This window comes from Octodon degus, unplaced genomic scaffold, assembly GCF_000260255.1.
Source record: "Octodon degus isolate 3935 unplaced genomic scaffold, OctDeg1.0 scaffold00005, whole genome shotgun sequence".
NCBI lineage: Eukaryota > Metazoa > Chordata > Mammalia > Rodentia > Octodontidae > Octodon > Octodon degus.
Window position 1 is genome coordinate 29,581,072 of NW_004524581.1, and position 10,992 is coordinate 29,592,063.

Here is a 10,992-nt window from a genome sequence, read left to right on the forward strand (position 1 = left end):
AGTGGGGCTATTAATTCCTGGACTCCTGGGGCTGCCCAGCCTGTGATTCCATTTGCCCAGTTTGTGTAAGATCTCAGGCATTTTTTCCTGCCACTGTGCCCCCTCCCCTTTCTTCAATGTTCCTGTGCGATTCAAACAAGGGGTCATTTTATTTCTAGTAGCAGGCCTGGGATACGAGCTGACCACAGACATATTTTGTTCTTCTTACAAATGACACAGCTCAAGTCAACAACAAACTCTTGAGGGTTTTCTTTATAACCTGGTGTTCCTATAATGAAAGGTAACGTGGACCCGTGTGGACGATGAAAATAGAGGTTGACCTATGCAGGTGTGTGGATGCAGAGCTTTAGTTCCTCAGCTAATTGACCCCCTGGATCTATTTTTGACTGCTTACTATGTATGGGAGTAAACAACAGTCCTAATTGATAAAGTAACTCCCCCATTTTCCCAGGCCTGCCCGTTAGTAATGTCTTTTACTGAGCTGGGTGACAATAATTCTATGAGTCTCTGAATCCTGTCCACCCTCCCGAGCCTCTACTCATGGTACCAGGCTGAGAATGAGGTAGAGGACAAGACAGGTAGGCACAGAGGTAGGTGTCAGAAAACTGACAGGGCGTGGTTGCTGACTGGCTAGAGAAACAGTGACCATCAGTGAGGACTTCAAAGTATGTAGCTTGAGAAGAAGGACTGGTGAACAGCTGAGACCAAAGTGTGGGTGTGGAATGGAGCAGCAGGTAACTTGCCTCAGGAATTGTGTTTGCTAATAACAAGGTGCAGTCAGGGTTTAAGTCTATAAGATTTAGCAGTTGTATGTCTGTAGCTCTGGGGCTAGTTTAGCAGATCTACTGCCCCTAGGATACCTCTGTCTTTCTCGCTCTATCATCTTTACATTCTCCTCCTGGCTGAAAATAGCTATTGGAATTCCACTCATTACGTCTGAATTCCAGGAAGTCAGAGAGAAAAATGAGTGAAGGACCAAAAGGGCATAGGATTCCCATCCTTTTAAGATATCCTCCCAGAAATCCCCTGCCACCCTTCTGCTTGTGTCTCATTAGCCAAAACTTAGGCACAGGGCTTCCCATGACTAGCTACAAGGGGGACCGGGAAATGCAGGGATTTTAGTTGAGCATGTTATCCAGGGCTCTGTTAGGAAGAAAGGAGGGACAGACACTGGGAAGCAACTAGCAAGTTTGGTTAATCTTTGTTCAATGGCACTGGGAGGAAAGGTAAGGAGCTCTGTGGGGTGGGACCAACAAGAGCCTGCCCTGAGGATGCAGGAGGGGAAGTGCATGTTTGGAGGGAGTGCACCCCATGCGCTCTCTGGCCAGGGCAAAGAGGCTGAGAGGCAGCACCACTGACCTGGTAGGAACCTGTGACTACGCCTGGGAAGGAAGGGGAAGATCCTTTGGAAAGAAGAAGGCTGATGACCTTGATCCTCCCCTGTGGCTCACTCAGCCAGCCATAGACCATCCGACCTTCAAGGGCAGACATACAGCTCCCACCTAAGGGGACCTCCTGAGAGCACCGTGGGGTGGGGCTGGGTTCTGACATCAAGAAAGCCATCCCCTCTATGCTCTCCCATCCTCCTGGGCCCTGCTTGGACCTGGCTGTCCTGTAGACTCTGCTTGGGAATCTTAGCTGCTGAGGAATAGGGGTTGCGGGAGGGAGGAGAGGCTCTGTCCTGGGTAAACCTTCGGGAAATGTCTTCCTGCAAGTGCATAGTGTTGGTTTTCAATGAGGGACACCTTAGCCCCACAATGGACATTTACCCAGGCGTGGAAACATCTGTGGTCAATAGGACTGGGGTAACTGGGGTATATGTGTATGTCTTTCGGTCTGTCTATCTATCTAGTTGTCTGCTATTAGTAGGTAGAGATCTAGGATGATTCCAAACATCCTACCATGTGGCAGTCCCTCACCACAGTAAATTCTTTGGTCCAAAATGTGAAGAAAGCTGAGGTGGCAGAACTCTGAGTTCTGCCAGCTTGATCACTAGCACACAGAAAACTTAACTAATTCAAGTTTCATTCAGCCCCATGCTACACAGAGTGACTTTCAGGCTTACACCTCGGCCACTGAAAGCCCTGCCAACCGTGGAGGAAAGCGTAAACCGTGCTTCCTGGTACCATGCAGTGATCACCTACCGTGTCCCAAGTTCTTTACATGAATTGTTGCCTAGCTTTTCAACAGCTGTGACGAGGTAAGTGGCACAACCACTGCTGTCCGTGTTTCACGGGTGAGCAGAAGAAGGCTCAGAAGGGTTAGGTGATTCACCCCATAGCACACAGCTCTTAAGTGACCCCAAAGCCCACTCACTTTCATTCTCTGCATGCCTCTCATATTTGTTCAGTTCCTTCACTACATATATCTGCTTACGGCCTCATCTTAGAAAACTCGTAATTGAGCGTGACAAATGAGGGACCTCTCCATTAGCTAGACCGTTCCATTAACTCCAGGCACCTCCTCTGCCCAGGTTCTGGTGCACAGGAATTTCTATGCTTCGAGCACATAAACATGTACCAGGAGGACTCAGTTCCTGGAACAGCAGAACCCAGTGGCCAACGAGCAGATGAAAATATGCTCAGGTTCACTCAGGGGTTAGGGAAGTGCAGATTAAAGCAACAGGGAGATACCTGAGAGGGGCTTTTGGCAGATGGTAGAAATCACCAGGGGCTGTGCCTGCCGGGCTGCTGGGGTATGGGGAAAGGGCAGCCTCATTCATCATGGCAGGGATGGGACAGAATGCATCCTGCCTTCTGCACAACTTTGCTGCAAGGTTTCTACAATCAAATCCAGGAACAGGTTAGCCCTGCAGTCCGACTTGTGAATAACACGTCAATGTGCAACAGAGATTGTTTTCTGCACCATTTCTAATAGCTCAGACCTGGAAACAGTCACATCTGTCTCAGGGGCAGGTGAATATGTAGCATAGAACACACGCAACCAGCCCCAAGATTTTGGGTAGAGTAGGAGTGTCTCCTGGCCAGAGCTGGAGAGCCCACGTACCACCAAGAGCAGAAGGGCTTGGGCCACTGAGAGACTACTGTTTGTGGTGCTGATTACACCAATGTACATTATTATCAGAATTAACTAAGCCAGACACTTAAAATGACTAAATTGTATTGTAAGTACGGAGGTCCCTGGGAAGCTATCTCTTCCAGGGACCTCTGTTTTGTTTTGTTTTTGTCAAACCAGGGATTGAACTCAGGCCCTTGCATTTGCCAGGGAAGCGCTTATTCTACTGAGCCATCTCCCCGACCCCCTGTATTGTAAGTAAATAATACTTCTCCCTCCTCAGTACTGAGATTGAACTCAGAGCCTTCGTATTAAACTACAACTGGATCTTTTTTTTTTTTTTTTTTTTTTTTTTTTTAACATTTTGAGACTGCTCAGGTCAGACTAGAACTTGTGATACTCCTGCCTTAGCCTTCCAAAGTACACCACTTAAAAGGCATGAGCTACATCACCCCTCGGTAATAATACAAATTAAAAAAGAAAAGTCTGCTACACAATTACATCAGTTCCTGTGAGATACTAATGAAAGAGAGAAATATAGAACAAGGTCTAACAAAATCCCAGTGACATGAAATGATCTTTACAGAGAGCTGTTCGTTCCAGGCTCTTAGGTTACCCGGACTTGGCCGTGGAAGAGTCAAGAGAAAAGGAAACAAAAGCCAATGAATTTTTAAAAGCACGTGACGGGACCAATATGGGCATTTATACAACACCTAGAACTATGGGCACAGGTTAACTTAAAGCTGTAAATGTGACTGCTGACTGCACCGGGCAGTGTGTCCCGGGGTGCTGGGGCGCTGAGTCACTGGCACCCGGCGGCGGCGCCTGCGGGCGCGGAGGGCTGCACCTCCCCGGCCGCCGCCCCAGGGGCACTGAGCGCCCACCTCGAGGAAAAGCAGACGCCTCCGCCCGGCACAGACCGCGCGGGGGTGTCCAGGCGCGGTGGAGGCTCCTGAAAGGCGTATTGTGGGCCGGCGCAGGCGGAGGGTTCTGCGCGGCGACAGCGTGGGGTGGAGCCCTGGGCCGGGAGCCCGGGGCGCACCTCCCACTCTCCGCCCTCCCCCGCTGCGCTTGCTCTGAGAGAAGCCCAAAGCCCCTACTGTGTGCACGCGGGGGTGGGGGTGGGGCTGGGGGTGGGGGTGGGGGAGGGCTGTCTACCTCCGCGCTCGGCCTGGCGCTGGTCCTGGCGCTGGGTCTCCTTCACCTAGGTGAGGCCTGGCGCACTGCAGGCACTCGAGAATTACTTGCATGGCCAACCGCATGGACCTTTGGCAGGGGTTGCTTGGGGATGTCCCCTGAGCGCAGTGCTTCACGGTGCCATCCTTCTGCTACCCTTGGGACCCCGCTCAGTCGGCTGCATCATTGCGCTTGCATCTGTTTGTGTCTTTGCTCTGCCAGAGGCGGACAGAGATGCTCCGAAGCAGGACTAGAGATATGGCAAAACCACCATGTCCCAGCACACATGGTAGGAGCCGCTCACTAGAATTTACTGTAGCAAGGCAGAGAAAGGGGACACTTTGGGCCCAGCACTTCTGCGTCCCTGTATAAAAAATCACATCTTAGGTCACTCAGAACACCCGGTGGCAGGGTGGCAGGGGTGTTGTTGCTTCAACAACAACAAAAACCTACAGCACAATATGTAAGCTTTATCAGAGGACAAGGACCCTCTCCTGTTCCCTGGTCCTGGGCTGGTTGCCAGGAGAGAGGAAACAACTTCCAGAACATCCAGTGCCAGGGTTAGTGGCTCCAAAGGAAAAAGGTTTTCTAGAAGGAACCAAAGCAAGAGCTAGGTTGTAAAACAAAATTGTCTAACTTGTTTGGTGACCAGAATTGCAAGACAGGAGCAGGTGGGTGATTGCTGGAAAACTAGATTGGGATCAGAGGGTCTGGACTTGAGGCATGGTGTCAGTCTCATTATTATTAATTATTATTATTATTATTATTGTATTTTAGGGAAGGGTCTACAGGGTGTTCAGGGTCTCACTACAGATCAGACTTGTAGTGATCCACCTGTTTACAGCCTCCCAAGAGCTGCAATTGTAGGCATGTGCCACTGCGCCCAGTCTCAATTGCCATCTCAGCATGCCCCGGGGGTGGGGCCCACATGGCAGGCTCGGGGACTGAACCCCTGGCCCCTGTGCCTGCTTGCAGGCAGCCTCTTAGATGGGAAAGTTTCTTAGGAAAGTTCCTGGGATCCTCAGCACTTTGGTTTCCTCATCAGTAGTCCGGGGATGAAGACACCATTCAGCTGGCAGACGTGGGTAAGTGCCCGGCTCAGCAAGTGATACACAGTAGAAGGCTGTGGTTGACACAGACAGACAGTGAGGATAGCGAGTCACAAAGGACACATTCCACTCCGCAACATTGGAAGACACAGGAAGTAGATCCAAGGTTATAGAGTAATGGAGAGTAATGGTTTAATGGGCACAGAATTCTCTTTGGGATGATGAAAAGTTTTGGAAATAGAGCCAGGAATAGTGGTGCATGCCTGTAATTCCAGCACTCAGGAGGCAAGAGGACCACGCATTTAGGGCCAGCCAGGGCTACCTAGCAAGTTCGAGGCAAGTTTGGATGGAACACAGTGAGAATCCTTTTAAACAAAACAAAACATTTTGGAAATAATGGTGATAGTTTTGCAATAGTGTAGATGTAATTATGCTGCTTGAATATGGCTAAAATGGCACATTTATGTTATATATAGTTGCCCCGATAAAAATATATTTTAAGAAAGAAGGCTGTGAAGGGGCTGGGGAGATGGCTCAGTGGAATAAGTGCTTCCCTGGCAAGCGCAAGGGCCTGAGTTCAAGCCCCGGTTCTGCCAAAAAAAAAAAAAAAAAAAAAGAAGAAGAAGAAGGCTGTGGAACCTAATTGTGTGTGTGTGTGTGTGTGTGTAAATCCTGTTCTTAGCGATACTTTTATGGAGATTCTCACCTAGACATGGCCTCTACTGTACAGTAGGTGGAGTGTCATTAGAATAAATGGTAGACCCTCTGACAATGTAGGTGACTCTCAGACAAGATGTCCTGTGAAAGAAACCAGACACAAAAGAGGACATCTGTCCTGTGTGACTCCATTTACACAAAGTTCAAAGGCAGGCAAAACTCATCCACTGTGCAGAAGGAGGTCTGGGTAGGGTTACCCTCCGGGAACAATTAGAGTACAGTATTGGAAAAGGGTACTCGGCAGGAATGGGGCGGGGCCCTCTGGGGTTGCCATGTCCTGTTTGTTGCCCAAAATGCTATTACCTGGGTCCATTCACTGTTGGAAAATTCTCTAGAGCCATTTCACGCTTCTGTGTTCTCTTTTCTGTACATGTTTACTTCAGCAGAACTTTTTTTTTTTTTCCAAAGTTCTGGTTCAAGTCGTGGTGAACGGAACGGTGAGCTAGAAAGCAAAGCTGCAGACGCCTGATTTATACACACTTAACCTGTGCCAAGCCAAGGGACTACGAACCGGGACTTGTAATTCTCTGCACTGCTGGAGATGCAGTCTGCCCCTCCCCCAGGCCTCTGGGAGCTGTAACCAATTAGTTTGTGAACTCTAAATGGAGGCTTTCTATAGCTCACTCTGGAGGGGGGGACATGGAGGGAAGGGGGTACACTGACCCCCAAGCACACAGCCCTGGGTCAGAAATTGCCTGGGCTGTAAGCACACAGCAGGTATGCAGCAAATACTTGTCACAGACTGTGTAGTCAGTTTCTCTAGTGCATCCCTGGGCTCCCACCCATCCTCCTACCACCTATAGTCAGGGGAGGGATCTATAGGACACTACAGGCCAGGACTCAGGGCTTGGGGACCTAGAAAACACATTACAGCCCCCTGACATGGGGAGTTCCCATGCCCAGATGGCTATTGGAGATCAAATCAGAAACAAATGACTTGGCCTGGGCTGACCTGAGGTGACTATTGACATGAGTAACAACACCCCCCCCACACCGCCACCACCACAGTTAGGGTTGGTGTGGGGGGTCATTTTTATTTTTGCTTGGTGACAAACTGCTAAATAATAGATCTGGTTGGGGTTTTGGTTTTGCCCCCACCAGCCTGACCAGTGTGTTGGTGCATAGACTCAATCAGCAGGTTATTTTGGCCTTGCTGGACCTAGGGCTTGGTTTCTATTCCCTGAGGCGTCCCCTGTCCCTTCGTGTCTGGGCCTCCCCCACAGGGCTGTGTTTGTTTGCCAGCCTGTCTGGGGCCCTGCGGACTGAAGCAGGCAGAAGGGCCTTTGCCAGACTCCGGGTTTTTGTGTGGCCAGGGCACGTGGCACAGAGATGCAGATTCTTGCTCATTCAGGGTGCTCATCACATACAGCAGCAGCTCCTGCACCTCCTGCCTCAGCCCCTTTGTCCCACTGGGTGCCATCTTCCTGTCTTCCCCCTCCCCAGGTTCCTCTGCCTCGCCGCCTGCAGCACACAGTAGCCCAGCTCTCGTGACAGCAGTAGCAGCAACACCTTGAATAATCCCTTACATCACTGGACCTGGCTTAGTCCTCAGGCTGAGGCTGAGGCTCGGGGAGGTTCTGCACCTTGCTTGAGGTCATGGACTTCTAAAATTGTTTTGATTTTTGGTCTCATCGCTGCTCTTCTTGCCCCAGATGCCCTCTTGCTTTTGGAGACTTGGACTGTCCTGTTGCAACGAGCATCCAATCTGTTTCTTTTTCTTTCTTTCTTTTTTATTTTTTTATTTTAAGGAAGGGTCTACAGGTGCTCAGGGTCTCACTACTAGATGGGACCCATAGTGATTCTCCTGTTTACAGCCTCCCAAGTGCTGGGATTACAGGCATGCACCACCATGCCCAGTCTCAATGACAGTCTCAGCTCGCCCCGGGGTGGGGCTGGCCCAGCAGGCCCAGGGATCGAAACTCCCGGCCCCTGAGCCTGCTTGCAGGCCAATCTGTTTCTTAAGCAACAGAACTTCAATGTGTTGAGGCAAAAGAAAAATTCCAAGCTTTACTTGCAGCCAGTGACGTGCAAGTAGAAAACTTAAAGACAATTACTTCAAGCTTTGAGGAAGACAAGCCCTTTTCATCCTTGTTTATTGTGTGGAGCTCAGATGTAACAGCTGGAGCTCAGCAGCTACCTTGGACAATGAAGTGACTTTGAGGATAGAAAATACTAGGAGGGTACAGCAGAAATTTAGCAGGGGTCTAGGTAACTAGAGAGTCACTAGACCAACCCAGATTCCCTACTTCCAGACTTCTTTATGCTAGAGAAACTTCTATAGTGTTTAGGTCACACTATATAGTTTTCTGTTGTCTATAGCCCAGTTTAATCTCTCCTGATTTAGGATATAGATGATGGAGTCCATATTTTTGTGATTTTTGTGATGGCTATCATATGAGTCCTTACCAATAAAGATTTTGAGCATAGATGCCAAAAGATACCTATTGTTGACTTAGAAGTTAGAGAGACGGTGCTTGGAGCATTTAGGGACCCTGAGTATGGAGGCGGGGCAGGCATTAGGTTCTCCAGAGTCTATGGAGGACTCTGAGGACAATGGTTTTTTTGGTTGTTGTTTTTGGTACCTGGGATCGAACTCAGGACCTTGCACTTGCCAGGCAGGTGTTTATGCCGTTGCAATCCCCCCAGCATTTGTAGACTCATTTCTATCACTGTTACTACAAGTGACTGAAAGCCTAAGCTTCTGAGACACCGAGTTTAAGAAGTCAGGGGTGGGAGGACTGAGGTTGGTTCTTCACTTTGTGAGTAGCACTAGGGACCATGCTCTCTCTGGCTTCTAAAATTCCTCCATCATTCAAGTGCAAGTGCATTGGCATTTATTTTGCAAGATGTCTTTCAAAGCCATGTGTTAATGTTATGTCTGCCCTTTTTTGGCAAGAGAAAGAGGGAAAGTGCAATCCCAGCACCCCCCTCCTCCCAGCAAGCAGTGCTCTGCTGCCTGTCTCCCCACTTTTTTTTTGTATTTAAGACAGGGTCTACAGGGTCTCACTGTGTGGATAGGACTCGTAGTAACCTCCTGTTTATAGCCTCCCAAGTGCTGGAATTACAGTTGTGTGCCACCAGACCCAGTCTCAATTGCTATCTCACAGATTTAATGTACTCCCTATCAAACTACCATCAACATACCTCCCAGACCTAGAGAAATCATTCCTAAAATTTATTTGGAACCAGAAAAGACCTAGAATAGCAAAGGCAATCCTGGGCAATAAAGACAAGGCAGGAGGCATTACAATTCCTGACTTGAAATTATACTACAAGGCTCCTGTGATAAAATTGCTATCTCAGCTCGCTCTGGGGGGCAGGGCCAGCACAGCAGGCCAGGGGATTGAACTCCTGGCCCCTGTATCTGCCTAAGCAGGAACTTTAATCCACTGAGCTATTTGGCTGGCCCTTGCCTGTTCCCTTTCTAAGAAGTGATGTTCTTATCCAGAAACCCTTTGGTGAATGTGCTGTGATGTCTCATTGGCTAACACTGGGTCACATGGCCTCCCTAGTTGCAAAGGAGTTTGGAAACATATTAGGCAACAAAGGGAGATGCCTGGGAATGGCTATTAGATGACCACCCTGCAGAACCTACAAACCCAGGAGCTACTGGCCACATTGTAAGACCTAGCTAAAAAAAAAAAAAAAAAAATATATATATATATATATATATATATATATATATATATATATAGGCTTAAAAAACATGAGATTAAACAAAACACGAGATGAAAATAAGCAGAGATTACACGAGATTAAACAAAACAAAACAAAACACGAGATAAAAATAAGCAGAGATTATAACAATACTTCCTGCACAGCTCTTGGGGCCTAGATACTCACCCTGGAAACCATTGTCATAGCGTAAATGGTACAATGTCTGCTCTCAGGATATTAAATTCTATGATGATATGATCGTTTAATATTCCATTTACTATTTTTTTTTTTTTTTTTTTTTTTTTTGATGGCCTGGTGTTCTTTATTGCCTGTCACTCGGGCTGAGGGGGAGCCAGCACCCTCCTTCCAAAACCTGGGCCCGGGCCACGGGGACTCAGCTGAATGCCCAAGTGTGCCTGGTGCACGGAAGGCTTCGAGGGCCCACTTGGTCCGGAAGAACCCGACTCACATGGTCCAGTGTGCGTACAGCAGGGCCAGGAGGAGGAAGATGGCCACCGAGAGCAGCATGTTCCTCCAGTTCTCCTGCCGAAGCAACTTCAGCTCCTTCTCATAGTTGGAAGCTCTATTCATTAGGCTGTTTCTCTCCTCCTCCAGAGACCTGCTGTCCTCGGGGCTCAGCTCTGCCCTGTGGAGCCGGCAGCTCATGGCCTCCAGGTCCCACCGGCACTGGGACAGCTTCTCCTCTAGCCCATCGATCTCTAGAGCGACACCCAGATTCTCCTGCTTCTTTTTAGTCATGTTGCCTGCTGGGATCCTCTGGCCATAACTTCCATTTACTCTTATTGATGTCCTTTGTAGCTGTTTTTATAGAATAGAGTCTAAGCAAGAACCAAACATTATATACATGTGATGATTTTTTTCTTAAAAAATCTTTTACTTATTTATTTATTTGGTACAGGGTCTGGATACCAGTTCAGACTCAGAGTGATCTTCCTGTCTCAGCCTCCCTAGCACTGGGATTGTAGGCATGCGCCATCACTCCTGAACTCGGTGGCCAGCATGGCATGAGGTAGTAGGGACCAAACCCGGGTCCTTGTGCTTGCCAGGCAGGTGCTTATACTGCTGAGCTATGTCCCCAGCCCAATGTGATAATGCTTAAGCTTTTTTTTTTTTGGCAGAACCGGGAATTGAACTGAGGCCCTTGCACCTGCCCGACAAGTGCTTATTCTACTGAGCTATCTCCCCAGCCCCAATGCTTAAGCTTTTTATTTTTAATTTTTTTTCAAAGTTTTATTGATAAACAGCAATGAGACAGTTTCAAATCAAATCGGAAGTATAGTTTCAACAAATAATACACTGCATATATTCTTCTTAGTGGTTAATTGCTGTACAAGATGCGGACTTGTGATCCTATTTA

At 48.4% G+C, this 10,992-nt stretch overlaps 1 protein-coding gene across 3 annotated transcripts in view; it reads right to left on the bottom strand.

The window, feature by feature from the left end:
- Positions 1-9,930: 9,930 nt before the first annotated feature.
- LOC101572709 (coiled-coil domain-containing protein 167-like) overlaps positions 9,931-10,992 on the bottom strand; it is a 4,380-nt gene continuing 3,318 nt past the window's right edge. For 2 of the 3 annotated variants that reach the window (XM_023722886.1, XM_004624208.2), the window contains exon 2: positions 9,931-10,433. In XM_023722886.1, the coding sequence (XP_023578654.1) occupies positions 10,080-10,433 (354 nt within the window). In that variant the 3' untranslated portion in view covers positions 9,931-10,079. Of the gene's footprint in view, positions 10,454-10,992 lie in introns of all 3 variants that reach the window. The other variant, XM_023722889.1, reaches the window with a different exon arrangement.